The 27935-nt window shown below is 41.8% G+C and overlaps 1 protein-coding gene across 1 annotated transcript; it reads right to left on the bottom strand.

The window, feature by feature from the left end:
* Nucleotides 1–214: 214 nt before the first annotated feature.
* Nucleotides 215–26409, bottom strand: znf292b (zinc finger protein 292b). The gene is made up of 8 exons (XM_079527122.1): nt 26170–26409; nt 16513–16667; nt 12245–12323; nt 11909–12044; nt 11194–11396; nt 8801–8937; nt 7932–8073; nt 215–7527 (listed from the first exon to the last, which is right to left on the bottom strand). The coding sequence occupies exons 1-8, from the start codon at nt 26347–26349 to the stop codon at nt 625–627; spliced, it is 7935 nt and encodes a 2644-aa protein (XP_079383248.1). The 5' UTR covers nt 26350–26409; the 3' UTR covers nt 215–624.
* Nucleotides 26410–27935: the final 1526 nt, after the last annotated feature.

The raw sequence follows: 27935 nt of genomic DNA, 5'->3' as shown, positions 1-27935 counted from the left end.
GACAGGAGAACTTTGACTCAACAACAGAACTAAGATGCAAATGTGTGTCAACAAGATGAGTTTAAAGTTCTGGTTGCTCATGTAAATAAAAGTATCACAGTTTAGCAATTTGCTGTGGGCCTATGTAATACGATCCGAGTGGTATTTGCAGTAACTTTCAATGAATTGTACTGTTTGAAAGTGGAATGGGGTAAAGAAAGCACATTAGAAAACAAACTAATAAAATGTGTTTAATTGTATTAAGACTGCTGAGGGCAGTAGCTGATTTAAAACAATACATACACACAGCATTTTCAAATCACAAACTATACACATTATTACAATTCAGAGTCAATTTAATCATAGGCCTATGTTGTCCCATAGGGACGATTAAGACATAAGCTGGTGCCATATTTTTTTTTCTCCCTCTGGTTTAACTGGTGATTTATTAGGTTGTAAATACAAACATGCTATGTATTTTATTGTTTAAAAAAAATGGACACATTTTATAGAGGTAATATTACAGTAAGGTATAGCAATGTAACAACAAAAACATTTATTTGTAGGGCATCAGTACACATCAGATAAAATCAGATAAAACATTCTACTCCTGAGATTCTATTTCTTGAAATAAAAGAAAAAAAATCATTCAAAATCATTTTTCTCCAATATAACTGTAGGTCGCATATCCTGAAGTTGTTTCAATAGATGTTCAGTGACATCTGAAAAAGCTTCCTCTACAACAATTATGACCTTATTGAGTGATTTAAAATTCTGACGGTTGTTGAACTCAACACAGGTTTCTTTGGTGTGCACAAATGAACAGGACGTTTTCCCAAACCTTGTCTCATTGTTACTGTGATGAGATTGGTTTGATTGCTCCAAGAACTGCAGGAAGGACATTTCAAATCCCATGGGTTTAAATGAGGTTAACTCTGCACTTACATTTTGCCCAGCAAGCTCTTCCTGAACAATGGCAGGGAAGGATTCGCAGGAAGAGTCATCCGATTCTTCCACTTTGTGGTAAACTTTACGACTCTTTTTTGATCTCACCGGCCGCTTTCTTCTTTTGTCAAATTTTAAGTTACCCAGTTTTCGCGGACGCCCTCTTTTGCGTTTGACTTTGACCACTACAGAGAAATCGGAACCGTTATCAGAAAGTTCATCATTGTCTGATAGTTTGCCATCAAACATTTTGGCAGAGAGTTCAGCTGCCACACGTTTCCGCAAGACTGGCTTGGAATATTCATATCCACTTCCTTCTATGCCAGTGTTTGCCATGTCCTCTGCATCGGACATGTCAGAACTATTCTCAGATTTGGAATCTTCGTCACTCCTCATCGAGTGGTATTTGTACCGCGCAAACTTTTTGCAATATATGAAGCGGCTCCTCTGTTCCTCCAAGTATTTCTCAGACAGCCCGTGCCCAACATAATGCTTAATTATGCTCCGTTCTGACCTCATCACAGACTCACATCCTTTTATCATACAGGGGTATTGTAGACTGGATTTCTTTGTGCACATTGTAGCTGCCTCTTCCTTAGATTTCAGGGAGGGCATTCCATATTTACTCCAGTGATGTTTTGTTTTCTCAGTTCTCTTTTTCTCACTGACCTTGGGTATCTTTTTATTGCTCTCAATATTTTCTTTACCATTGCTCGACTTTGTGATTTGGTAATGGGGATTCTTTGAGCTTTGTTTCACCTCCTCCTCAATCTGATGTTTCGGAAATTGAATACAGTAAATCTCAGGGTGCTTTTTCCCTATATGCCTGATCAGGTTTGACTTTGTGGCATATAAACAATCACATCCTTCAACTTCACACTTAAACATCCGCTGTTCAACTTTCGTTTTGGTCAGCGGGACATTTTTGTGCTTTTCTTTGACATGTTCGATGTAGTTCCACACAGAAGTGAAGGATGTTGCACATCCCTGCTGATCACAAGAAAACCTGCCAAGGTAGATAGTGGACAAAAGAGTAACAGCCGTTTTCAAGGTGAATTCATGAACCTGCAGATAATGTTGGAAAACGCTGGTAACTTCTTGAAAATGTCTCGAACAGTCCTTCACTTGACACCTAAATTCTTTAACAACTGAATGGATGACTTGAATTTGTGGTTCCTCAACTGAATGGATGACCTGACTTTGTGGCGCCTCCTTGTGGTACTTTGTCTCGTCCAGCCCCTCACTTTGATCCTGCTCTTGGTTCACCTCCAGTGCTGACAGGGCAGAGTGAACAGCCCTATAATGGAGGATCAGATTGTGCTGGATGGTAAAAGCTGCCACACAGCCTTTGTGTACACAGCGATATGGTCTGTAAATGTATGCATCTTTGATTGCTTGATTTGATTCTGGCCGCTTCTCTTTTGACTTTTTAGGGGGGTCTACGTCCAGAGCTTCCATTTTGGGTTTGATCATTTGCTGATTGTTCATTTTAGACTGATCTTCTAGAGACGGAGGTATTGAAGCCTGAAGGGGAACAGGGACATCCTGGATCTGAGAAGTTGACGCTGTTGGCGATTGAGCTCCAGTTTGGTGACCTGACAAGTATTGAGTGCAAACAGAGGAAACTGGTCTATTTTGTCCATCTGACCATTGTTCTGTGACACGGCCGGGATCTTGGGCTTGATGGGTCACTGTACAACTTGGTGCCTTTGTTCGTTTTTCATTTTGCAAGGGAATAATTTGACTGGTATTAATTAACTTCTGTGTGTGGTTGCCAACAGGCAATCTCTGACCGTTTCTATTTCTGTTATACTGTCCAAATGACGGTGGCTGGTATTCCCGTTTATTTGGACCATGGAGCATAAAAGTAGAGGGGAGGGGAGTCACAATGGTGGTCTGAGCAGATGGAACTGGGTTTACAACAGTGCTTGGACTGCTCAGAGTACATGGGGCTGGGTTTACAACAGTGCTTGGACTGCTCAGAGTAGATGGGTCTGGGTTTACAACAGTGCTTGGACTGCTCAGAGTAGATGGGGCTGGGTTTACAACAGTGCTCTGCCTGTTAGCTTTTTTAGCTAACACACGTTGCATATCTAGTTCCTTAAACTCTTCATTGGACATCTTGTGAGCCGACAGGTAGTGAGCACGAAGGTTTGAGTTACGGGTAAAAGTTTTGCTGCATTGTTGACAGATAAATGGTGCAAATCTACCTCGTCTTTTCTTAAATGAGATTAGCATCTCTTGTGTGTAGTTGTGACATTTGGCAAGATGTCTCCAAAGTGGATCCATTGACATGGAACTAAATGGGCAGTTTTCACACTCACAAGCAAACGGCTTGACCACCGTTGACATACTCGGGCCATCGGAATTAGTCGTTGCTGACACTGTATCATTGTGAAAATTGTTGTTAATCTGTGGCGACTGACAGAGGCTTGTCGGGTCAGGTTTGTCAAAAGTGTCCTCTACCTCCATCACCCATTGTGGTGGGCGTACAGGAAGCCGCGTGGGGCCCATTTCAACATCATTAGCCTCTACACTGGTGGGGGTTGGCATCTGTTGTGGGCTGGAAAGCTCTCTAAAACAGGAAAAGCTTGGCATGTTGCCCCCTCCTTCAATTTCACCAGGGGGTGCGGGCATGATTACTGAATTCGCCTGAACCTGTCCTCCACTGATTCTAACAAATTCTGATTCCTGTTTAATTTGATTTGGATAGAATGACACAGGACTCTTTATACTATCATCAGGGTCAACACCGACTGAATTACATGAACTGTTTCTACGTTGAAAGTCACCCGCCAAAATCTGTTCCCGCAATCTCTTCTTGATATTATGATCGGTGGTCTTCTTCTTTGTCTTACTCTTAACCAGCTTGATGTGTGTCGATGTTGGACTACCCTGGGTTTCTACTAGTGGCACGGTCCGTTTCATATCCAGTGTCAGACTGCTCATTGGGGAGAGAGAATTGAGGATTCCACCAGGGGACTTGTGGTCAGTGGCCAGCCTACTAGGAGAACCAGTAGGTGAGTTTCGTGAGAGGAGCTGTGTGAGTAGAGGATCACGAATAGCACGGTTGCCATACGCCGCAACACCTGACTGGGGGTAAAGGCTTGTATACGTTTCATTCTCCCTCTTGGCCTGGACACTGGCAGTGTGCTGTATTACTGAACTCTGCTGTATCACTGGGCTCTCTGGCAAACGCTCAACAGCTCCATAGGGACCACATTGAGTTTGGAACGAAGGCTCGGAAGCAGTTGGTTGCTCAAACAGGTCAGTAAGGTTTGCATCAGCCATGATTTGTTTAAGAAGATCGTCAGTTTGTTCACCATTGCCATATGCTGGCAAACTGGCTTGTAGATAATTAGGAGTAGGGAACTCTTTTGTGCCTGTTGAGGTACTTGAATGAACAGGTGTCTCCTGATAAACTGCAGAGGGATCATAAGATGGCTGTGGCACAAGGGGGTTAACCATTTGCTCTGAATTGAGAAGATCAAGAAAGGATGTCGGCAAGTCGGCACTTAGCTCCGAATCATCAAAATCCTTGCAGTTAGAACGTTTGGACAGATGACCTCCCAGTGATTTAGGATTATCAAATTCTTTGTAACATTTGCAGCAAATAAACTTGCCATCTTTGATGATGGCTGGCCACTTTGTTCTTCTAGTTCTTTTTCGCTTTTGATTTCCAGGATCAGAAATGACATTGTGATTTTCAGACAGACTAGCCCTAGCATCACAGGCTTCAAGTGAAGGCTCCAATTTGATTTGTGTAGGACTTAGTATTGCCATTGGAATTTCTGACACACTATCATTAGTGTCAAAAGTATTTCGTATCTGTGTATACTGCGGTACAGAATTTGCCACTGTGTCAGGTATTTCTTTCAAACGGTTTGTATATGAGGGCAAATTAGATCCCATTATAGGGCAAGAGGGGGCACCAAGTGCCAGAGCTCCACCGGTAGCATCAACTTGTGCAATGGCTTGCATATTTGATGGATAGTTTTGGGACTGGGCAGGACCAGAGTTACGAACTTGATTGTTTACAGGTGTTGAATGCCATTGGTGACCTGCTCCAACTTGTGGCTGCACTGCTAATAATTGATTTGGGGCACTTCCCATTTGTACAATAGAGTTTAAGATATTTTCCACAGGGGCAAGTTGATTTGTAATAGATGGGGGATGAGAGGTTTGTTCATCATAGTTCAGAAGCATGTTTGGAAATGGGTGTGATTGTATGACATTTTGCCTCTGAACTTGATGTATATCGACTGCATTTCCCTGTGGGTTCGGAAGTAGATCAACTCGCTTCTTTGGCCTACCCCGGGGTGGGTTGGCGGCTCTCCTGGCAATTTTCCAACGTTCATAGAATTCCGGATGGTCAGCTTTCATGTGCTTTGCAACACTTTTATAGGAGCTGTAGTTCCTGGGACAGTTGTCAAATGCACAGTAGTGACGCACTTTCTCCACTGCGGGGGCAGCCGGCACCGCATTGACAGAATATGGCATGGGATTGTTTGGCCCAGTTCCTGAGGGTAACAGAGGGGCCATTACTGGGGGGAGAGATTGTGACATTGCTGTTGGCATGCTATTTTTGAGTGGGTCAGGTGGTAACAGGTTGCTCGGGCACACAGACTGCATCTGTTGTGGAAAAGGTACAATGCAGTTGGAGCTGTAGCTCATAGATTCATCCTCTCCTTCACTGGAGAACATCTGTGGTTGACTACTATGTGCGTTGGTGTGATAGGCATGTGACAAGTGATCTACACAGGCTTCAAATGGAGGTATTAATTGATTTTGTGGGGCCGACTGCACATAATCAAATGAATGAGAACCTGAGCTATCTTTGTATGTATTTGGGTCAGAAAAGTGTGAATTCATGGTGGATGAAATCACAGAATTATCCTGAAACTGTATCTGTTGCTGTGTCGTACTGACCGAAAACATAGTTTGGTCTTGGGGCTCACATTTCACTGCATATTGTTCAGAGTTGTGAACAGGTTCTTGAGGATATGTCAGCAAGCGCTCAATGGCCCGTTCATCTGTACCGAGGTCTAGCTGAGCAGTGTTCTCCTCATTACAAATGTTTGACTCTTGTGAAGTCTCCTGTGTCAATGGTGTCGGTTCAGAGAGCATTCGCTCGATCAGTGATGGACCAAAGTCTGTGTCATCGTGTAAAGTCTGGTTCTCTGAAGTGTGACTGCTCTCCTCTACAGTGGCATCATGCTCCCTCTGCTGGTGCCAATCCAACTGCGCTTGTGAATGGAAAATATTCCCACAGTCTGGTACTTTGCAGGTGAATGTTTTATAATGCTGTGCCTCGTGGTCATACAGCTGGAAGGCTCCACTACATATCATCCCACAATTAGGAAACATGCATCTTGCCTTAAATACAGCATGCTCTTTACTGTGCACTAGGAGCTCAGTGTTAGATAGAAAACTGGCGTTGCAATTTAACTGTATGCAAATGTAAGGCCTCGCGCCACAGTGAACCTGTAAATGATCATTAAGGTGGGTGACATTAACAAAGTGGCGACGGCAGTACTGACAAACAACCTTCTTGCTCTGCATTTCAAGGTAACGCTTTGCCTGCTCATTATTCCCATGACCTCTCACATGCGCAAGAAGATTTTTTAAAAACTTAAACCCTTTTCTGCAGTTTGCTACTGGGCATACATTTTCCTCTCCAGTATCTGTCATAGGCCCGGTGATTTTTGTCTCGGCTGGGTGCGTTCCATTACGTGCTAGGGAATTCCCAATTTCTGGTGTAGCAAGCTGATTTTCAGACTTGGCTTGCAATGCTGCGAGAACAGGCGCAGCCGTTTTGGGATTTGCCAATTTCTTATTTGTTTTCATTGCAGTCAGCCTTTCCTTGCATGACTGCTTAACATGTGATGCTACATGGGGAACCAATGTATCTTTTGTGGTAAAAGTCTCAGTGCATATTGGGCAGCTATACAATCCACCTTTTAAATGAGTCTGTGCGTGGCGTACAATCCTGTGGCCAAGGAACTCCTTATCGCACAGAACACAGTACTGCATGTACGCCTGCCAGTTTCTAAACCTGGCAGATATTAAACCCTTTTCCCTCATCTTCTTTGACTCTCGGTTTTTCTTTCTCTTTTCTAGTACTTCCTTAGATGTACCGGTGGTATCCTCTAAGGCTTCATTGCCAAGGGTGTCCCAGACGTCCTCAGGAGAGTCCGGGCTCTCGTTAAGCAAGTCAATGGACGATACGATGGAGGCCTCTTCACCCATCAGTGCCAGACACTGGCGTTTCAGAGTCTTCCAGTCCCAGAATTCTGGGTCGAAAGGCCATTGGGTCTTGAAGACCAGCAGAAGTTCACAACGTAGGGAGTTGGGCACGGGCATGTCCTCTTCCTCCAACTTCTGATCCGGTTCGTTGTACAGTGTCTCCACGGCGTAGTAAGAGTCTACTGTGGGCTCCAAGAGGAACTCTGTTAGCTGGCAGGCTCGCTTTACTTCCAGGTCAGTAGGGAGCAAACAGGAAATGGTTTTGCAGATGCTGGCCATGGTGCTTGCTTCGTTTGAGTCCATCTGCAAGGCTCTTATGCACATTTCAATGCACACTGGCAGCCCCACGCTGTCACTCTGTGGAAAAAAGCACAGGAATGTAATTTAACCAATTAAGCTCTATACACTTCCTCATACGGTCAATAGTGAAAACAGCTAAACTACAACCTCCCAATGAGCTTGTAGATCAGCTATGTTTGATATGTCCTTCTACATAGCAGCGGTTGTTTATGCTTTAGAAAAAAGGAGAGAAAAAAGCACGTTATGCCCAGTAACTAAACTTCCGAACGCAGCCCAGGCACCTAGGCTACAATCTAGCCTGACATGACCTTGATGAGTCCCGATCCCGGCGGCCTTTTCTGCTCCCCATTTCCTGTCAGCCTACTGTCCTATCAATAAAGGCATAAAATGTATTGCTCTTGCCATAAAGCCTTGGTCTTATAAGCGTATGCTTAACAGACAAAAGCCTACTGTTTACTGACCTCTGACTGGATGACCTTGATGAAGAACAAGATGTGAAACACTGTTTTGGACAGTAAGGACATCTGCCGACATCGCTCTAGGAAGGCCTGGTCTGACAGCTCCAACCTCTTTAGCAGCTTACTCCAAAACAATGTGAGCTCCCTGGTGTGGAAAGAAACGTAGTGAACACAATGTGTAGAAGTCCTGGCATGAGTTCAGACAGAACCAAGTCATCACATTTGATTTCATTTTCAAAAAATCCTTTTACGGATCTTTTACATTTCTATTGGCATCACAATGAAATAATACCATGACTTTTGCTTTTTACAATATTAGTAGTAGTAGTTTTACATAGTACGTACATTATGATTAAAATCTTTGTTTTAACAATTATTTGGAATACCCTCACAGCCCACAGGTTGGGAATCGCTACCCTCTCATATCAACACCCGGAAACACAGGAAATTACTCATGTCAACCCCCCAAATGCATATCAAATAGGTTGAACCAGTTCTAAGTAGGGATGCACCGAAAGGGACATTTTTGGCCGAAACCGAATACAGGAAACAGTTGGCCGAATACCGAATATCCGAATATGATTATTATATATATTTTTCCTACCATTGCTGTCATGGCCGTACCTAAAAGCTACCTGATTTATGGCAAAATAAATGTTTTTTGCAAAACTTAAACTTAAATAATAATCACATTATGAGTCCATAAAACATTTATTCAGCTCTTTTGAATGCATTAATTGCATACACTATTCGGTGATATATTTTCTGCCTATTCGGGCCGAAACCGAATAGGCAAATTGCATTTTTAGCCATTTTCTGCCGAATATTCGGTGCATCACTCGTTCGAAGGGATCTATACTTTGTTTTCTTACCAAGCACAATATGTGTCTGCTTGTAGAAGCTGGCGGGTCAGGAAGGCAGAGCATAAGCTGAAAGCAGCCTTCTCGTCTCCCTCAGATTCCAGGTTGCAGATCATCTCCAGTGCATCGCGACAGTCAACCCCCGAAAGCTGTAAAGACAGGTACAGCATATGAGTTATGAATGAATCACACTAAAATCTATCTCCAACTCCACTGTGTTTTGTCACTTGAATCCTAGCATCCCTAATCTGGGGGCAAACATTAAGTGAAGATTTTAGATCTACAAGCTCGGAACATTCTGAGCTTTTGTTGTAGATCGGCTATTTTCGGCGAAGATATTCGCTGTACTGTAGAGGGAAACATAGGAGGGGGCCTAGTATAGACCCCTGGAGGACTCAGGTCAATGAAGTATAGGCCTATAGGGATTAAGTAAATTACAATGGAAAATTGTAATTAATTTCCACAATGTGCTACATGTACAGTAGACTGTACATTTGTATGGATGTATTATAGACAATCCTAAAAAAGGTGAAAAGGTGGCATTACTTGTCAGCCTTGACTTGGCCAGCATCTTTAGAAAAGGTAAAATTATTTGTATTATTTTATATGTAGATTATCGGGTTAGGTTTGTAAGGGGTTGCAACCGGGTGGTTTTGCTTTTGTGAGATCAAATTTGAAATAAAGCTCCATCTACTTTCTGTGGTGGACACAGTAACCATTCAAGGACATTTATTTAAGCTTTATTTTACCAGCCAGTCACTTGAGATCAGAGGTTATCTTTTCCGAGACAAAATGGCAGCTGTTAAAAACGCAAGAAAAGCATTGGGATGGGGGGCAGGTAGATTAGAGGGTAGAGGGTTGCTGAGGACAGAAGGTCATGTTAATGAAATAACTATAACACCGACTGATCGACTACAATGCTGTACACTACAGTAAAACACCACCCTCCCTGACAAGCTCTTGGAATTGTAGGAGTTGAGACATTACATTTAGTTAGACTCGGTTCCACAGATAGATAGTGAAAATAGCCAATCTACATGCTCACGACCTTGTAGATTGGCAATTCTTCTTAGGCAGGGCTCGAAACGAACACTTCCTTTGCCAGGGAATGTTTCATAATAAAGGCGCTAGAGTGCAATGAGGCAGATTTTACTCTGAAAAGCCCCACCTTCCATTACCCCCCAAAACCGGGAAGCATAATCTTCCATTACTACCACGCGCTGTCACATCTAAAGTCTCTCTAGAAGCGTTTATATTCCAAAGGAGATGCTAGGTTAATAATAATATAAGTTAGAAATGAAGACAGAACATTGCCGTTTTAATCAAAACCATGGAGAGCGCCTAGATTTAGAGTAAGTGGGGGGGCATGTTTTCCCGGCACCCCAGAGTCCCTATTTTGAAGGAATCCCGGGACTGATTGTGTTAAAAGGTGGACTGTATAGCTGCCAGTTTACAAATGTAGGATCACCAGAATAGTTTTAGGAGCACCCACCAAAATGTAAGGAGCACCAATATGTTATCGATTTTTAAATGAATAAAAACAACAATAGAACATGAAATGGTGAAAGTAGCCTTACAAATGCATGCAATTAGGTTCATTGTACTGTGAGTGTGCTTGTTTGTATGCGTGTCCTACACCAGTTGGCCTCAAACTTTTTGATTGTCAAGGACCCCAAATAGTTTACCGGGTATATCTGGGACCTAAAATTATTATTAATTTTGTATTTATATTTTATTTATATTGTAAAATCAATGTCAACTTAACTCTGAAAGTACAAATGGAACCAAATGGACCTGTTATGGTCCATTTGGTTCCATTTGTACAACCTCTTGAGTCCCCACCGGATCCCACTTTGAGAACCACTGTCCTGTCTGTGCGTGTGTAAACACAACAGTATCCAAGTTGTTGCCTGATGATAGCTGCGGGGGAAGCATTGTAACCAGTGACAGACGCTGTTGTTAGCATCAGTCATAGCATGCTCCGTAGCATCAATCGCTCGACTACTTCTGTTTGGGCGCACCACAGAAATGGTTGGTAGTCGCACAGTTCTCCCAAATATATTTTTAGGTCGCATAGATTAAATATCAGGCGCATTTGCGACCAAAATGATCGCTATAGCCAGAATGGTCATTGCGGCGAGAGGCAAGCATGCAGCGGCAGCCAATACACAACAACGATTAAGCAACAAAATGGGAACGGTGCTAGGAAGATGACCCCCTCTCCGGCGCCTATGCTGTTAGGTATTATATGACACTTTGGCCAATGTTTTCAGGTAAGTAGCCAAGTAAACAGTCCTGTGAACGAAGGCTGTAAGATGGGTTTGATGTATGAGTATGACACGGATATTATGATATACCATACAATATCTAGTCTCATATCACAGTATCTAATCGCTAGTTCATACCTCTTCCATCAGCTGATCCTGTTCAGAGGTAGAACAAAGGCAGACCAGGTGCATCTGCTTGAAGTGGCCCTTCCCTTCGAAGGCTGTGTGCTCCGAGCAGGTCTTTGCCAGCAGCGCAGCTTTCCCCATGTGGTTTTCCTTCATTAGGTGCTTTATTCTCATTTCTAGCAGGACAGGCCCCTCCAGTGTCAGGAACTCATCAACTGGAAATCAAAAGAAACTCTTTAAACAATCTTCCAAAAAAGGTACTGCAGGTTAACCAGGTTTTATCAGTCCCTGGCTGGACAGCTACAAGGACAAACAGGTGAATGCAATTAATGTCCCAGTAGGTGACATGATGAAGAGACAGCAGCACCAATAGCAAGGTTAAGGGGTCAGGAACCACTGCTGTGAAGTCACATTTCCATTAGTACTAAAGTCTGCATAGAAATTCTGCTACCAACCCCTTGAACACTTCAACCTCACTAGCGTCTGGGCATGTCATAATAGGTATCAGCAAAGATATCAGATGTACAAGGTGGGACACCCCTGTCAATGAAGTATATATATCCCTATCTAAGACACATTTTCAAAATGTTTCTAAAATAGCATATTTTCACGTGCCGGAAATATCTAAGAGCTCATTCTTAGATATTTTGCCACGTGACACTGTCATACGACAAAGTATAAAATAGGGCTTACGTGGTTAAATCAGATAAAGTAAGATTAGACATACCTTGTTCTGTCTGTAGGTCCTGACAGGACAGAAGGCTGAGCAGGACATTGTTAGTCCAAACACCAGAGTGCTGGGCCAACACGGACAGCATGGACAGCTGACTAATATCATTCTCCTGCAGCTTGGCGTGGGCAGTCTGCACACAACAGAACCATTGGAGGAGTTAAAACACTCAAATGTTTTCATTTCAAGGACACAGTTTAATGTGTCCTTTGGTGAAAATAGGCTAACATTCAGGTCTTTGAGGAAAGGTTGGGCCAAGGATAGACCCCTAGGGGAGCCCAGTATTGCTTAACAGACTCAGATCCATGAAATAGAAAAATTGAAATACTTCACCTGGACAGATGACTTGAATTCATTCCATATTGCATCAGGAAGTTCCTCCTTCAGTGAGAGTAAAAGCTCCACAAAATTCCTGTAGTTGGAAAAGCAACCAAATAAATGTAATGCTATGGTAATGTCTAACATAATGATATCAAACTAAAATGTACTCAATGTCTGAATGAATGTCTGTGTCTGAAACACTGCTGTTGCTCCTCACTGCCTGCACCAATCGCTCTCACTTTTCACACAGGCATTGACTATAATATTATGGAGGTCTTAAGGAAGCCCTTTTTCCCATTAACAAATTAATAATTACTTTATTAGTGAATTAAAATGTCCCCATCGACTTTACATGGGAAAATGCGACCGCCCCCTAGCATTACACACATCACAGGCCACCGTTCTCGCTGTTACCCCACTGTCATGCTTCCTCTGCTACAGCCGCAACACAACAAACAGTAACCTATACAATTTTGCGCCTGGCCCAGCGCTGTTCTGCCGACACAATGTCACGCCCCTATTTCATCTGCTGCTCTCAGTAGACTGGATTGTAACATTCCACCGCGGCGACCAGGCGCATTCGCCACATGGTGCTCACGAAGGACACACTGCTGATCACTTTCCCAGTAGCCTAAAGGTGTTTCAAGACCACACAATGGAATGAGCGGGTCCAGTTGGTTCGATAATATAATTCCTCACTTGAGGGAGGGCCCGGTGAAAGACAGCTACAGCTCTTCGCTCTTGCATGGAAACGCGTGAGCTGGCACAAGCGGGTCCATTTGGTTTAATACACTCCCAAATGTACTTTTTATATCTGTTGTATCATTATATACCAATAATATAATCCCCCACTGCCCCACACGAGGGAGGGGGAACACAGCTGACAACTCTTGCATGGAAACGAGTGAGCTGGCGCGCAGGGACCATTTGTTTCCTTTTCTTTAACAAACGCTGACCTGCACGAACAAAGTGAAGTGACTGAAGCAACTGGAAACATATACGGTATATCTTCAGGTTTGCACGCACCTTCAGTGCACAAGCCTCTAGCCTGCCTTTAGCCATACTGATAACTTAACGTGGATTCACTTCACGCTCGCTTCCTCCCCAATATCATAGCGACAACTTTGCAATGTTCGAACGTCTCTAACCAACCCTGGGCCGTGTGCCGTGCATGTCTCAGCCACACAGACGTATTTATGTGAGTCCCAACAATAGACACACCTTGTTCTGTCTGTAGGACCTGACAGGACAGAAGGACAGAAATGGCACAGTCGCCATTCAATCAATCTTAAATGGGCCAATAGGCTTTCTTATAGGGGAAACAGAATTTTGTTGCCGACGTCCAAGTGAAGAAAAAAAACGTCAGTCGGGTAGTCAAAAGTGGGGGGGGGGGGGGGTGAAATCACCTATCTGTGAGAGTGGGGGTGTCGGGACGTACTCACAGTGAATGGTGGTGACCCAATCAATGTGATCTATTATATCGCATTACCCACACTGTACATAATTTCCTGTTCATATATTAGAACAGGTAAGGCCCTAGTCAAGTACAATCAAGCAGAGCACATGAGATTCACTACAGGAAACTGAAAATACCAAGAATATGTAGCATGCCATGTAAGGTACACCTTACTAGTAGAGGGGAGTTTATAATATTCTTGACACTTTGCCAACAAACCTGACATTTAAGTTATATGTTCTAAATTGCCTTGAGGAAAGGCATACACTACCATAAATACTAGTCTTTCAAGCCATACAACTTTTCCACAATCTGTAAATGCTACAGTCTGTAACTAGGGCTGTCGAAAGTCGGTAATGGAAGCTGTCATCTGATTGTCATATTTCAAATATATTTTTGAAATACAATTTGAATTTACATTTCTGCTAAGCAGCAAGTTATATATACTTTGACTAACTTGATTAACACAGTACAGAGTAGGGCAATTCACACAACTGAAGAGACGAAACATAAGTGAGAGGAAGCGGGGCATATGGTTTACTCCTTCTCATGTTATTCAGCGACTGTTTAGGAGGAAGCGTTTGAAAATTGTGTGAGCCAACAGTCTGACTACATAAATACAGACAGCAGAGCAGAAACAAACACATACAGCAGACTATGTATGTACCAGTGAACACACTGAAACACAATGCTTTAAACCTGGCATCCCTATTATAGGCCAGGGCTTGACATTTTTCCAAGTAGCACGGGTCCTCCCAAGTTGAAAAATCTAGTAGCACACAAATAATTGTAGGGGCATGATGAAAAGTTATCAAATGTGATTTTCTTTTGCAGTGGTGATTTTCCTTAAATGTCCTAACCATCTGTACCAAGACATCAGAGACACATACTTCCCACAGATCACCCACAGAGATTTTAAAAACATGGCAAATGTTACTATAGGGACATCTGGGCACCTCAGCGTTTGGCCATTGTGTCAAAAATGTTAAAAAAAGAACATATTTGAAAAATGGTCTTAAGTAATACAACTTATTTATGCCTTCCAGCCCAAATACTACTGTACAGTATAACTTGTCATTGATTAATTGTTCACACTGTCGGCCGTTTGTAAACTGCAGAGGAGCTCTTCTCTCCACATGCATTTTCTGTAGCTCCACCGATCCACAAGACCACAACGCGTCGCGGATGAAATGCGCTGTGGGCTTGTAGGTCAGTTGTGTTCCATGCATTGTGAAGCAAGAAACAGCAGCAGAACGCAGATACATACAGGGTGTTTTCAAAGCGTGATTTCTTTCTATGAACGCTTTAAGACATAGACCCGCCCTTGGTGACGCCCCGCGCGTCTGATTGGCCAGAGCTCGTTGTTGTCAATGTCAGAAACAGTCAGAGATGGCGGCGCCCTGTGACAGATGATGACAGGCGATCTTCATATATACTCTAAGCAGGCCATAGGCGTAGTATTCAAAAGGCACAGATGACGCTCCAGAATTAAAGGCAAACGAATATTGTTTATGCGGTTTGCTTTGATTGAATTGTGATTCGATCTGGGTGTTCTAATAAATAAAGTGTTTGTGGTGATTAGCGTGTGTCCGTATTTACTAATATTGTTTAATAATGTTTCATGTTTATGTTGACATCTCCAGCGTGCTTTCTTATGGATACTGTTATTGACTCATAACAAGTTCACCGTCATGAATCATGTCATGATTATGATTGTCATGCGGCGACGATGTAGGGTTTTCTAATAAATAGGCTACAGTGTTTGTGTTGATTAGCGTGACGATGTTGGCGTTTTAATATTATTATCGCTAAATCACTAACGTTTTAATATTATTATCGCTAAGCTTCTCCCTACTTCCTCTACTCTTCTTCTGACAGCAGCAGCATAGCTAGCCAATAAGAGGGTTCGCGGCCAATCAGAGGCAGGCGGGCCGCGCGGGGCGTCACCAAGGACGGGTCTATGTCTTAAAGCGTTCGTAGAAAGAAATCACGCGTTTTCAAAGCAGTGCACTACAATGGGTCCCAGACGACAGCTAGCCGCATACACAGCATTTAACATTAAAACAATGTCAAATGTAACATGTGCAAAACACCTTCACATGAAACCACAAGTGCTATTGCTACCGGCGCTAATCACAAAGACATGTTTAACTATGCGCGCTGTATGGATACACGGCCTGGTCACATCAAACATTACCACTCAGCGTAACGCAACAGAGGCTGTACAAGATCTCCACAAAAGTTTACTCATGCAGATCGGCTACTTTCTCCGTTTGATAACTTTGATTTGTCCTAATGTTGATTGTTGGTCCTTATAACACTTCTCACTGCACTGCTAGACCAGGGCAGGCTGAGGACGAGCGGGGAAGAGGGGCTGCTTGAGCCCTGCATGAACAGCTCGCATGCAACTAGAGCAGTGGACGCGCACACCCGGGCACTCTCCTTATTAAGCGGCAGAGAAAATTATTATTATTATGAGGATCGGCTTGGCAACATGTATTGAACCGTTGAACGGTCAAATTCTGTAGTCTCACGGGTGCTACAAATTGCATTTCACAATTAGCACGGTACTATTTTTACTAGCAAATGCGAGTACCTGCTCGCACTGTCGAGCCCTATTATAGGCTTGTCATCATAATAATATTCTGCAAAAGTTCTACAAAAACATTCTGTGAAAATAGCACATCTACAAGCTTGCCATGCATTGTGAGCTTGTAGAGCGTCTATTTTCGGCAAAGATAGTTGTAAAAGTAGAAAAGGACCAAGTATAGACCCATGGGAACAAAGTATATAGGGTTAAAGTGATTATTAAATCTGGACTCACATTGAAAGCCTTTCAAGCACAAGGAGAACATTTTCGCACAGTGGGGAGAGGAATGGAGAGGCCTGGGCATAACTCAGCAGGGCCACTGTGTACACTTCCACCAAGGGTAGAGGGTTCTCCTCAATCTTCCATCGGCCAGCATACTCCAGCAGCGTCTAGGAAAAGCGTGATAAACGAAGAGATTAACCACATGAAAACTAGGGTTGGGATCCGACCGGAACCAGATCCAACATTGAGGAACCGGAATCGGTTCCATCACATTTGGAACAGTTTTTGGAACCGGTTTTATCACAATGTCAGAGAGCTGGTATGTGTACTTCATGTACAGTAATGCTAGTACTGGTGGTTCTCTTTACATTTCATGGACCACCATAACTCAGAGTGTACAAATGGAACCAAATGGACACTTACGGGTTCCATTTGTACACTCTCTGAGTTACAGACCTGTAAGTGTCCATTGGAACCCCCTATAGGAATCACTAAAGGGAACCGTTAAGGAATCGGACCGTTGAGAGGGAATCGCTAGGAACCCTAATCAAAAATAGCATTCCTCGTCTCGACAATAGGCAGACATTGAGCGAAAATTGCAGATCTACAGGGCTCACAACACAAACACGTGAGCTTTCATCATCAGTGCATCGAGAGCACTGCTGATTTTGTTCCACCTGAAGAACATTATAGAAACATTTAAGAGTTAAATTAAGTTGAGGTTTCTCCAGGACATTACAATTGCTGCTGTATGATACTTCTCACAAAATATTTTGATTTCTTCCATTGTACTCAGGAATGCTGTTCTTTTGCCATAACTGCATTTTCCTTTGGCTGTGCAATCCAACGTGTCAAACCCTCAAGGTTTCAAAGTATCGTGAATGCTGGACCTAGCTTATCACCCAAGTGAGGTCACAAGGTTTACAGGGAAAACATTATGTATCTTTATTGCTACATGTCCTTACTAGAAATTCAACAATGATAACAATGATTCAACAGTAAGAATGTACAACCAAAGATGAACTTGAAAGCATATCGGCACGGCAAAGGATAAAAATTAAAGAGTTTAAGCAAACATTCACTTTTTTTTTTCTTCTTTTTTGCTACAGACTGCAAAGGTGTTTCAGCATCAAGTAAGAACATCAATAGCTCTATGCAGAAATGCATTAGCAAGTTGATGTACCCTAGTACAACATTTGAACTACAGTCTTGCATTTTTATCTATTGGAATGCAGTTTTTATACTACATATTGACTGTAGCCGAGCACCCACAGGCAAGGATTTTATATATGTGATGTATTCCCATACTTTTGTTCTTGCCTAATGTAAGTCGCTCTGGATTAAGAGCGTCTGCTAAAAGCCTAAATTGTAAGGAGGTAATATTTAGGGTGTGTAAATGTAGAGGCCAATTTTCATCTATGTGCAAATAAGTGGTGACTAGATGATTATCATCATCATCATCATAGGACCCGTACCTGGTTTACATTTCAAAGATGAACTTGTATTCTGAAGATAAAGCCTAACACAAGCTACTGTTGAATGCATTAACAGATTGATGTAGTAAAATGGAACATTTGAACAACAGTCTTGCATTTTTATCTATTGGAATGCAGTTTTTTATACTACATATTGACTGTAGCTGAGCACCCACAGCCAAGGAGGTACAGTTGGAGGCCATCGATATTGTCCTTTTCTTTTTGCTGAGGTTTGCGTGATCTGCGCAAAAGGACAGTTAACCCATTTTGGGCGGGAACCCCTTTTGGTGTTTTAAACATTATGTTATAATTTAGCTATTGAAAAATAGCAGATCTACAAGCTCATAGCGTGCCACCGAGTGGCGCGCTACGAGCTTGTAGGTCTGCTATTTTTTTTAAATCGTGAAAATATTTATTTCAGAAAACTGGAGGATTTAGAAGGATTTTTTAAAATTTTGAGGTCAGGCCTAAATGGGTCAAATGATAAGGGACAATATCGGTGGCACCCAACTGTAATAGTTATGTGTAAATGCAGAGGACAATTTTCATCTATGTGCAAATGTGCCATGTACAGCGACAGAAATAACCCAAATAAGCGGTGACTAGATGATGATCATCATCACAGTACCGTACCTGGTTTACATTTCAAAGATAACTTGTATTCTGAAGATAGAAGTTGCAGCCCAACACAAGCTACTGAATATGTACACTTTGATATCGATGTAATTTGCTCCTAAAAATATATCCATCATGACAGAGAGCTCAAGTCCAATGCATTGCCTGCCCTGAACCTGATAGAAACACAAGTTGGTGATCAGACAGATTGAGCATGAATTAAGTCTCTTAATGATATAAAACCACATGCGCACAGCCGTTCTTCCTTGTTAACGGCCCGACAAAACTGTCTATTCGCTAAATCTACATCGCTGTCCATGGTTTTGATCAGAGAGGCGATGTTCCGTCCTCATTTCTGACTTAACCAAGCATCTCGTTTGGAATATTAACGCTTCTAAAGAGAGATCAGATGTGACAGCGCGATGTAGTAATGGAAATGATATCTCTCGGTTTGGGGGTGAAATGGAAGACAGGGCTTTTCAGAGTAAAATCTGCCTCATCTGCTGGGCACTCTAGCGCCTTTATTATGAAAACTTCCCTGGCAAAAGAAGTGTTCATTTCGATCCCTGCCTAAGGTATTCAGAAAAATACACAAAGTGCACAAAGACCTGCACACCGTCTGCACTTGCAATATGAACACTTTATTAGGCAACGTTTCAGTGAAAGACCTTCTACAGCCCTGCCTAAGAAAAAGGCAAACATTGTGAAAATAGCCAATCTACAAGGTCGTGAGCATGTAGATTGGCTTTTCAGAGAAAGATCTGCCTCATCTGCTAGGCACTCTAGTAGCACCTTTATTTTGAAAAATGCAGGCGCACTGGAAGTGTTAAAGGGATATTTCTTATTTCACTTTATCGTCTACTCAGGCTTATGTGAACACCCCAGACGGTTTTAAAGTTACTTGATTCAGTATTTAGATATTTGATATTCATTTGAGCTGTCCCGTCCCCTTCATATATAAGCCCATTATAACCAACTTTTTTCTGGTGACTGATATTGCCCTTCTGATACGTGAGGGGGGCGTGTTTTTTAATTTAATGTTTTCATTCATTTTATTTCATTTTAATTTAATCTTTTGGAAAAGAACCTCCTCCAGGAGGAGGCCGGAGGAGACTAAAACATCAAAAAGACAAAATGACAAAAGTAAATGAAAAAACATGGCCTAAACATGGCTAACCCTCTATAGTGATTGTTGTGGATGTGGATGGCCCTTCAGCCTTGGACCTCAGATTAACAAGTAAAACCCCTTGGTTGCCATTGCAATGTTTAAGGGGGATGCACTTGCACACACAGATCTGACACACCAAAGGTCTGACATGCGGAAATCACCCGTCGCTCCCGACAATGAATTGGTCCGACATGCGTTGCACTGTGCTTGCGGTTAGGGTTTTGGGTAGGGTGTCGGTCTAATGACAGTCGGACCAATAGTATGTCAGAACTAAAGCCTGTACCCGTTAAAGGAGCCCAAACATATGTGCTATTTGAAAATACGAATTTCAAAGTATTGGGTTTAGTACTGACAAATAAACAAAGACAAATTAAAAGACCCCTAAACTGATTTCCTGCAGTCTGGTCATTCTAAGTGATATTGGCGGCCCTTGTTAATGAGAGACTTCTCAGACAACTTCACCTTAAGGGAAACGAGCGGCCTGCGAAGATGTGAGCCAGGCTGCCTGCGGTCAAACAGCTCCATTTACAGAACACTCTCTGTCTCTCCCTCTCAAATGACTTAAGTTCAGTCTTCACACACACCACAGATGATCCCTACCCATGCTAAATGCCTCTGGGAAGTCTGCACTGTTGCGTTTAATAGGGTAACAACTAACAAGGCTGACTTGTACAAGGTAACACAGATGCCCATAACACAACTGGGGAGGTGAGGGGGTGTTGGTGTCATGGAGATGGGATGTAAAATCTAAAAAGGGGGAATATGTGCAATATGAAATAAAATGAATACATGCACAATTAAAATTAAATCCACATAACAATTACCTTCCAGAAAAGCAAACACACAGGGTACAATCAAGGACCTGTGCAATGCACTTACAGTAGCATACATTACATGACACATACTGCTACATTACATTGCACCAAACATTAAGCTGTAAGATGATAATGTATTGAAAATAATGTGCAAGGAAAGATCTGCACCAAAATACATTAAATATGTACATAATAGGCATTTGTCGAACATTGTTCAAATATAGAATCAGGGTCTGCTGTGTATGACTCCCAATTGCTTGCAAGGGAGTTTATTAAATAGTTTGTGTATAGTGAGTATAGGAGAGGAGACAGTATACACAATACTATTTATCTGTGTGAATAGTGTGTTAAGAGTGGAGAGTTACACTGGTATGTGGCTGTGCCAAGTCAAGAAGTCTGCTGTCTGTTAGTAAGCCAATGATCCAGTAGCAGATGGGAGCAGGGACCTTGAGAGTTGTGCTAGTTTTTGGTGGAGCAATGATCAGGTACTGTATACTGAGCTGAAATCCACAAACAGCATTTAGTAGCGGGTCTATGGCCCTATTTCAGTTAACAAAATGATATTTTCACTTGACGATTATATTAGGTGAACATTCAGCAAAAATATGCAGTGAAAACAGCGAAAATAACAGATCTACAAGCATCACAGAAATGTGGTGTAGCGGGAATAAAGGGGATGCCGTTCCAAGTAGGTAGGGTTTCTATGCTCGGCACATAGTGTGCTAAAACCAACAATATCTGACACCAAGAGAGTCCGTCACTGAGAAAAACACCACCTGCTCATCATGTAGTAGATATAGATTCAACCACTTTCAACCTGGTGTCCCCATTTTGGGCCTTATAGTCAAATGTTTTAAAAAATATTAAGAGATTTACAAAAATTAAATAGCAGACCTACATCTGGTATACTGGTGGATATTTTCAAGGAGAAACTTGTTACTTTAGAATTGACTGAATATATTATGACCAATTGTCCATGAACACAGGAGAGTTAGTTACATGGCACAGTGCTTCTATGTGCCTACTATTCTGTAGTGCAGGGATTCTCAACCTGGGGTCCCGAAATTATTTTGGGGGAAAGGTCCCCAGATTATTAAAAAAATAAATAACTTTTTTTTGCAACTGAATGGCTGGAAAATGGAAATTGATTGTCTACATAGTACACAGCACATGCATGAACTTTCCTTAATGATTATATCTGGTTTCAGTATTTATTTAGGATGTATTTTCTCTATTATTAAGGTTATTCTAGTGGTCAATTTGTATTGGGGGAGGGGGGGCAGGGGTCACGAGACATGGCCAAAGCATGTCCAGGGGTCCCCAGCCAAAACCGTTGAGAACCCCTGCTATAGTGAACTTGTCTTTGAGGGTCAGTGGCGAGGTGGGAGCGGTGGAGCAGATGCCGTCGGCCTTCAGGTGTCAGGGTGGGGAGACACTACACAGTAACAAAGCATGTGAGTGACCAACAACGGTAGACGTCAATACCATTTAGAAATCAAAGAACAGATTTCTTGAAGTTAACTTGTTCAGAGGATGATTTTGAGAGCAGAGGATATTAATATTTAATAATAATATGATAAATGTCTGGACAACATTTTCAACCTACATTCATTCTCCAAATGAGAAACCAATGAAATTAAAACCTTTCCTATATTTTATTTTGTCTGCCGAGTTTTCCTGAAATGATTTTCCTCAAAGTTTTTTCTCAAATGCTTGAATGCATTTCTTTAAAATCTAACGTCATTATTTGTACAGTGCCTCACACCACACCATTTGGCCATTTCGATTTTCATTGTGTTCATACAACATATAAAACAATACATGCAGTTGTCATAGTGACAGTGTAGATGCAATTCTCACTCCTGATATTTTCTCAACTGTGCAGTAACTATGGAAGACTATTGTGGCTGATATTGGGTTTAAAAAGTGTTTCAACTGGTCAGCCAAATAAATAAGTGATATTACACTAATTGTAAATATGTTCTTGAGGTAAATGTTTATCCCCCAAAATCACAAAGGCTAATTTGACCATTGGGATACACAAATAAGTTGGTGTGTCCAAAATCGTAGTTACTGCACTTTGGCTTTGTAGGGCAGCGTGTATGTATAGTAGACAAATATGATTGATCAATGCAAAAAATCTAAATATAATCAAATAAATTGACGAGTCTGATTAAACACATAATCACTATTCTATACAACAGTGTCATAAAAGAATAGCAAAAAAGCCAACCTTACAGCTGTCTTTTACTGGGGGCGTAGTTTCGAAATTTCACCGCAAAATTTCTAATCAATTAAATCCATTCGTTTGATTAACTGTTGCACCCATACATCCTGATAGACCTGTTTACAACAATGAGGTCAAGAATGCCTGGGTACAAGTGCCACAACAAATAAACAGTGACTGATGGTCAGAGAGAGAGGCTGATATCTTTAGGTAAATTATGCCTTCTCATTGGGAATAAAAAGGTTTTTTGAGGCCATCCCCTGAAAGATTATATCTGTAAATTCCACATGTCATGTGTAAGCGCATACAGCCCAATAGTGATATTCACCAAGCACGGTATGGCTGGTGTTAACACATTAAGAGCAGAGGGCAAGGCCGATTCCACAAATGCGTTCTAAATCAGTAGTTCTCACTTAGTTCTCACACGTTCAACATTTGTCCGATTTTTTGCAAAAATAGCAGTTGTACAAGCTTGATGCTTTCCGGTTTTAATGTGTAGTGCCTATGCCCGTTTGCACGCACTCCTCAGCAGAATAGCTAATAAAATTCTAACAATGGACAAATACAGCACAGTTTGACGCTTACCTAGTCCCTCCATACTCACAAGCAAAACAGTTAATTTGATTATTGCCCATTGGTTTTCGGTAGAACTATTATGGCCTACTTTTTCTGAGCAACCTGCATCAATGTATGATAATGAATTGTTAGCGGCATAGAAATTCCCATTGGGCCATAGGTCAGACTATAAACTTTACATAGCATCCCTGGCACAAAGAATTACATACATAACAACTTGTATTAACAATCAATATATCAGTAATAGCATGTTGATTATGTCTGCTGTATTTACTTGTTTAATGAATGAATGCTTGAGTAAAAATAAATTATGTGCATTATGTGGAACATATAGATTATATACTTATATATTATATACTGATCGATCGCTATGCTGCTGTCCTGACTGATAAATCTAACTTTGTCAGTCATGTGGTTTCATCACACAGGTCACTGGTGTCCTAGGAAATGCTGGTTCTTCTCAAAGTGGCAGGATAACTGATTTCAGATTTGGCTACTTTTCAATTTCAAGTCGTTGCCAATGAAGAAGGCATTTCAGATGTACTGGGCGATGGCAACATTTCAGTCTCAAATTTCAGACTGATACAATTACAAACTATGTGACTATGCATTTGAATTGGCCAAGAAAAACCAACATGCGAACTGGCTTGAACACATCCACTGACTAGAACAACGAAAGCTATCAGCCTTTAGTGTAATGAGTCAAAGTGAGAAACATGTTTTAGTTGGTTTACAAGGGCACCTTATGTAGGAAAGCTGAATCTGCCCCTGTGCAATAATTCTACAGCATTGTAGTCTCCCTTTGCCGGTTTTATGTCCTGTAGTGTGTACATGCATGCTCCCCAATTTGTAAGCTAGCTCCTCCTGATCTCCCCCTTCTCATTGGAGAACCAGGGCTTGTCATCACTGTTGAATTTAATCACCGTCTTCTCAGTGAGGCATCTCTCCACACAATTAATCTGTCTTCACTGATGCAGCCTTATTAAATCTGTTAGGCTATACACACGCAACTTGGTTTCACTTCATTTGAAATTCCATCCAAAATATGAGATTTATTTGGCAGCAATTACGGATAAACTACATTGACAAAACAATGTATTTTTCTAGAAATGACTATTTCTTAAGCAATTGTTTATCACTTCAACTTACAGTACCTGTAATTCATATTGCAATTTATTTCTCTTCGTCTTTCCCAATCCCCAGCCTTAGCAGCAATGCATCAATACATAAATAAATGTGCATATAAGATTATGCTAATAATGCCGATATATGTACACCAAAGTTCTTTATTAGTCAGGAAACTTAACAATACTATAGATCTAGACAGCAACTGCTTGGTTTCCAACTCAGGCCCACTCAAGCAAAAAAGATAAGATAGCCTTTATTAATCCCTGAGAGGAAACCAACTCATCAAACTCAGTCATGCACATCATCAAACAAAATGATTACATCTAATATACCAGATACCAGTACTCATTTAAATACAATGAATGCATAGTGGAGGAAAATGTAAAACAGCCAATACTGCCAAAGGTACCTCTGTGTCTTTTCGATCTACAGTATCAGGCACAACATGTTTAGCATTCATTTACTATAGAGCTCTGATCAGGTATCCCAGGCAGGCTGAAAAGCAGTGGTTCAATGCCTGGGCTGGGCACGATTCCAAATTCTAGGTTTTGCATTGTTTAATTTGGTATATCTTGTATTCAAGTACATAAAAGTAAAATAATTTTGTGTTGGCTCCTCAATACAGTCTTGTAGCAGCAATAGTAAAACAATAATAAAGAAACAATAGATAGTAAATGCACAACAAGCATTGCTGCTTTAATTGCAAGAAAAAAATAAACCTGCTTTCCCTCTTTGTTGACCAGAAGCGCTGTGACACACACACACACCAAAGTGCATCGCCAGATTCGACACCCAAACAATATTGTGCAGTGTTTGTAAACACTGAGTCTACGACCCGTTTAAATATTATGTTTTGTTTATGGCTAATGACATGAGGCCATTGTGAAGATGCATCTGCACGTGCAGGGTGGCACGTACAGTCAGTCGGTCAGACCCCTACACACAACACAACGTTGCACCATCCTTTCGTTTCCTTCCCATTATCTCAGCGATAGCTCAGTCAGTGAGTCGCCCACCGTGGATTGGTGGCATATGTTACATACACAATACTGTAATGAAATCTTAACGCACAATGACGCTTTTGCGAACATGCAAACCAAAGATAAACCAAACAAATTAACTGCGACAAGAACGCGTCTCTGCAGCAGACTTTAACATCTGGTGACACTGACGGAACAGGCAGAGCTAACGCCGAGCACAGTATGCTAGCAATTTGGCTAACGTGATCATTGACACATTAGGAGTGCCTGGTATACAACCAGCTAATGTGAAATAAACCGCATCGTGAACAGCCATTTGGCCAGTCTCCGTCACATTACCGGCTAGTTATCTGACAAAAAGGTTTTTTAATTGGCATTAATGATGATAAAAAACAGCTAGCCTGCGCTAAGGTTAGTAACGGGGGATCAGTAGCCATACTGCTGTCGGGAGTGTACGTTTGATTAGTATATCACGGTCAGCCGGGTCGGTGGGCGTTGATTCGCTGCGACTCGTTGTCAAACCCAAGCCCCGTCCGCTTGGGACTGCTCTGTGCATTGAATCGCGCGCTCCCCTCCGCCACCAGCACCAATTATCCATCCCCCTGGGGAAACGGGTCGAAGCTAATGCTATGCTAGCTGCTTTAGCTGCGGGGGTCTCTCTCTCTCCCTCTCTCAAAGAACGTACCTGACAAAACTCCTGGCAGTACTGCGAGGACGTCTGCTCGGAGGACACGCTGTCGTCTGGGAGCACGAGCTCCCGCAGCTCCCGCAGACGCTGTCGCAGGGCGCCTATGGTCGCAATGGTCACGGTCCTCTCATGACTGCCACAACCGCCGCGGTCCTGCTCGGCCTCCTCGTCCGCCATCTTCACTCCCTGCCCCAGCGCGTAGCACTGCTGCCGTGTACGACGTACGTAGTCCGTGCTGTTTACCCACTGATGCAAAATAAAGAAAAGACTAGAGAAAGAAAAGGAAAGACACGCCCCCCTGCTGGTACAACTACAATACTGCAATCAATTGTATGAAATAGGATTGTGTAGTTACTACACTGTAGTAGTCTTAATATGGTAGTAGACTAGTAGTAATAGTAGTAGTAGTACAGCTCTAGATTGGCTGTGATAATATTACATACATTTAAATGTATTTGGAATTTATTTAATATCACAGCCATTCTAGGGCTGTAGCATGGGCTGTAGTAGTAGAATGGCTGTGATATTGCATTCAATGTATTTGGAATGTATTTAATATCACAGCCATTCTATTGCTATAGTAGTACAACTACAATACTGCAATCAATTGTATGAAATAGGATTGTGTAGTTACTACACTGTAGTAGTCTTAATATTATATGGTAGTAGACTAGTAGTAGTAGTAGTAGTAGTAGTACAGCTCTAGATTGGCTGTGATAATATTACATACATTTAAATGTATTTGGAATTTATTTAATATCACAGCCATTCTAGGGCTGTAGCATGGGCTGTAGTAGTAGAATGGCTGTGATATTGCATTCAATGTATTTGGAATTTATTTAATATCACAGCCATTCTATTGCTATAGTAGTAATGATGATATATAATTATAATTATCTTTCCATATTAATTTAGGTGTACGCACCCGAATAGATCCAAATGGATGGGACAAATCGAGAGGCCATTAGTTCAGTGGTTTTCAACCATTGAAGTGGTTCCGGTCCGGTTCCGGACAGGTAAATGATGGAGAGTTGGTAACCAAATGGACCCTTATAGATCTTTAACTCTTGAGAGCGTAAAATGAAACCAAATGATTTGGTCAAGAGTTAAATTATTGTTAAACATCTGCATTGCTTCATAGTTCATTTACAAGAAGTCTACACAATTAGGCTAGAGAATGTAGAAGAATTATTTTGATTATTTTGAACGACAACAAAATATTCTTTAGTTTTGGGTCTGAGAGGCGGTCCGTGGCTCAAATGCTGAATGATGATTGACTGTGTATACAATCGCGCCGCTCTAACCATCCAAGTCTAACACCTTAACACGTTTTCCTCACTGTCCGGGGCGGTGGGGGGTGGTGGGGGGTGGACCGCATCCTTTACAACTTGTAAAGGATGCGCATGCATAAGTGAGTGAGTGGCCACTCTCAGTATGCGTTCCCGCATAACTTCCAGGTATGATGATGATATCACGTGCATACATCTAATTCTATACCTGGATGGGAGGTTGAGGTTAATGTCCACTTAAGCCCTATACTCATATTATGATGAATAGTGAAATAGCCGATCTACAAACTCACTGTGCATTGCATTGACACGTTGTGAGCTTTGGCTACATGCCCAAAATAGGGACACCGGGTTGAAATTAAGTGGCGAAGATGAAAGATTCATACAAAATGAGTGTTCATCTCAGTTCAGAAGTTATTTATATCCCTAATATATACGCTTATAATCAAATAAGGTTTTATATAGCTTTTATAC

This window comes from Electrona antarctica, assembly GCF_951216825.1.
Source record: "Electrona antarctica genome assembly, chromosome: 17".
NCBI lineage: Eukaryota > Metazoa > Chordata > Actinopteri > Myctophiformes > Myctophidae > Electrona > Electrona antarctica.
The sequence above is the reverse complement of the archived record's forward strand: the minus strand, read 5'-3'. Positions and strand labels throughout refer to the sequence as shown.

Coding starts and splice junctions, on each gene's coding strand:
- znf292b (XM_079527122.1), bottom strand. CDS start 26,349: ATGGCGGACGAGGAGGCCGAGCAGGACCGCGGCGGTTGTGGCAGTCAT. Junction 8,938..11,193: donor AGGATCAGCTGATGGAAGAG/GTATGAACTAGC, acceptor CTGTCTTTACAG/CTTTCGGGGGTTGACTGTCG. Junction 8,074..8,800: donor GCAGACACATATTGTGCTTG/GTAAGAAAACAA, acceptor TTTCCACACCAG/GGAGCTCACATTGTTTTGGA.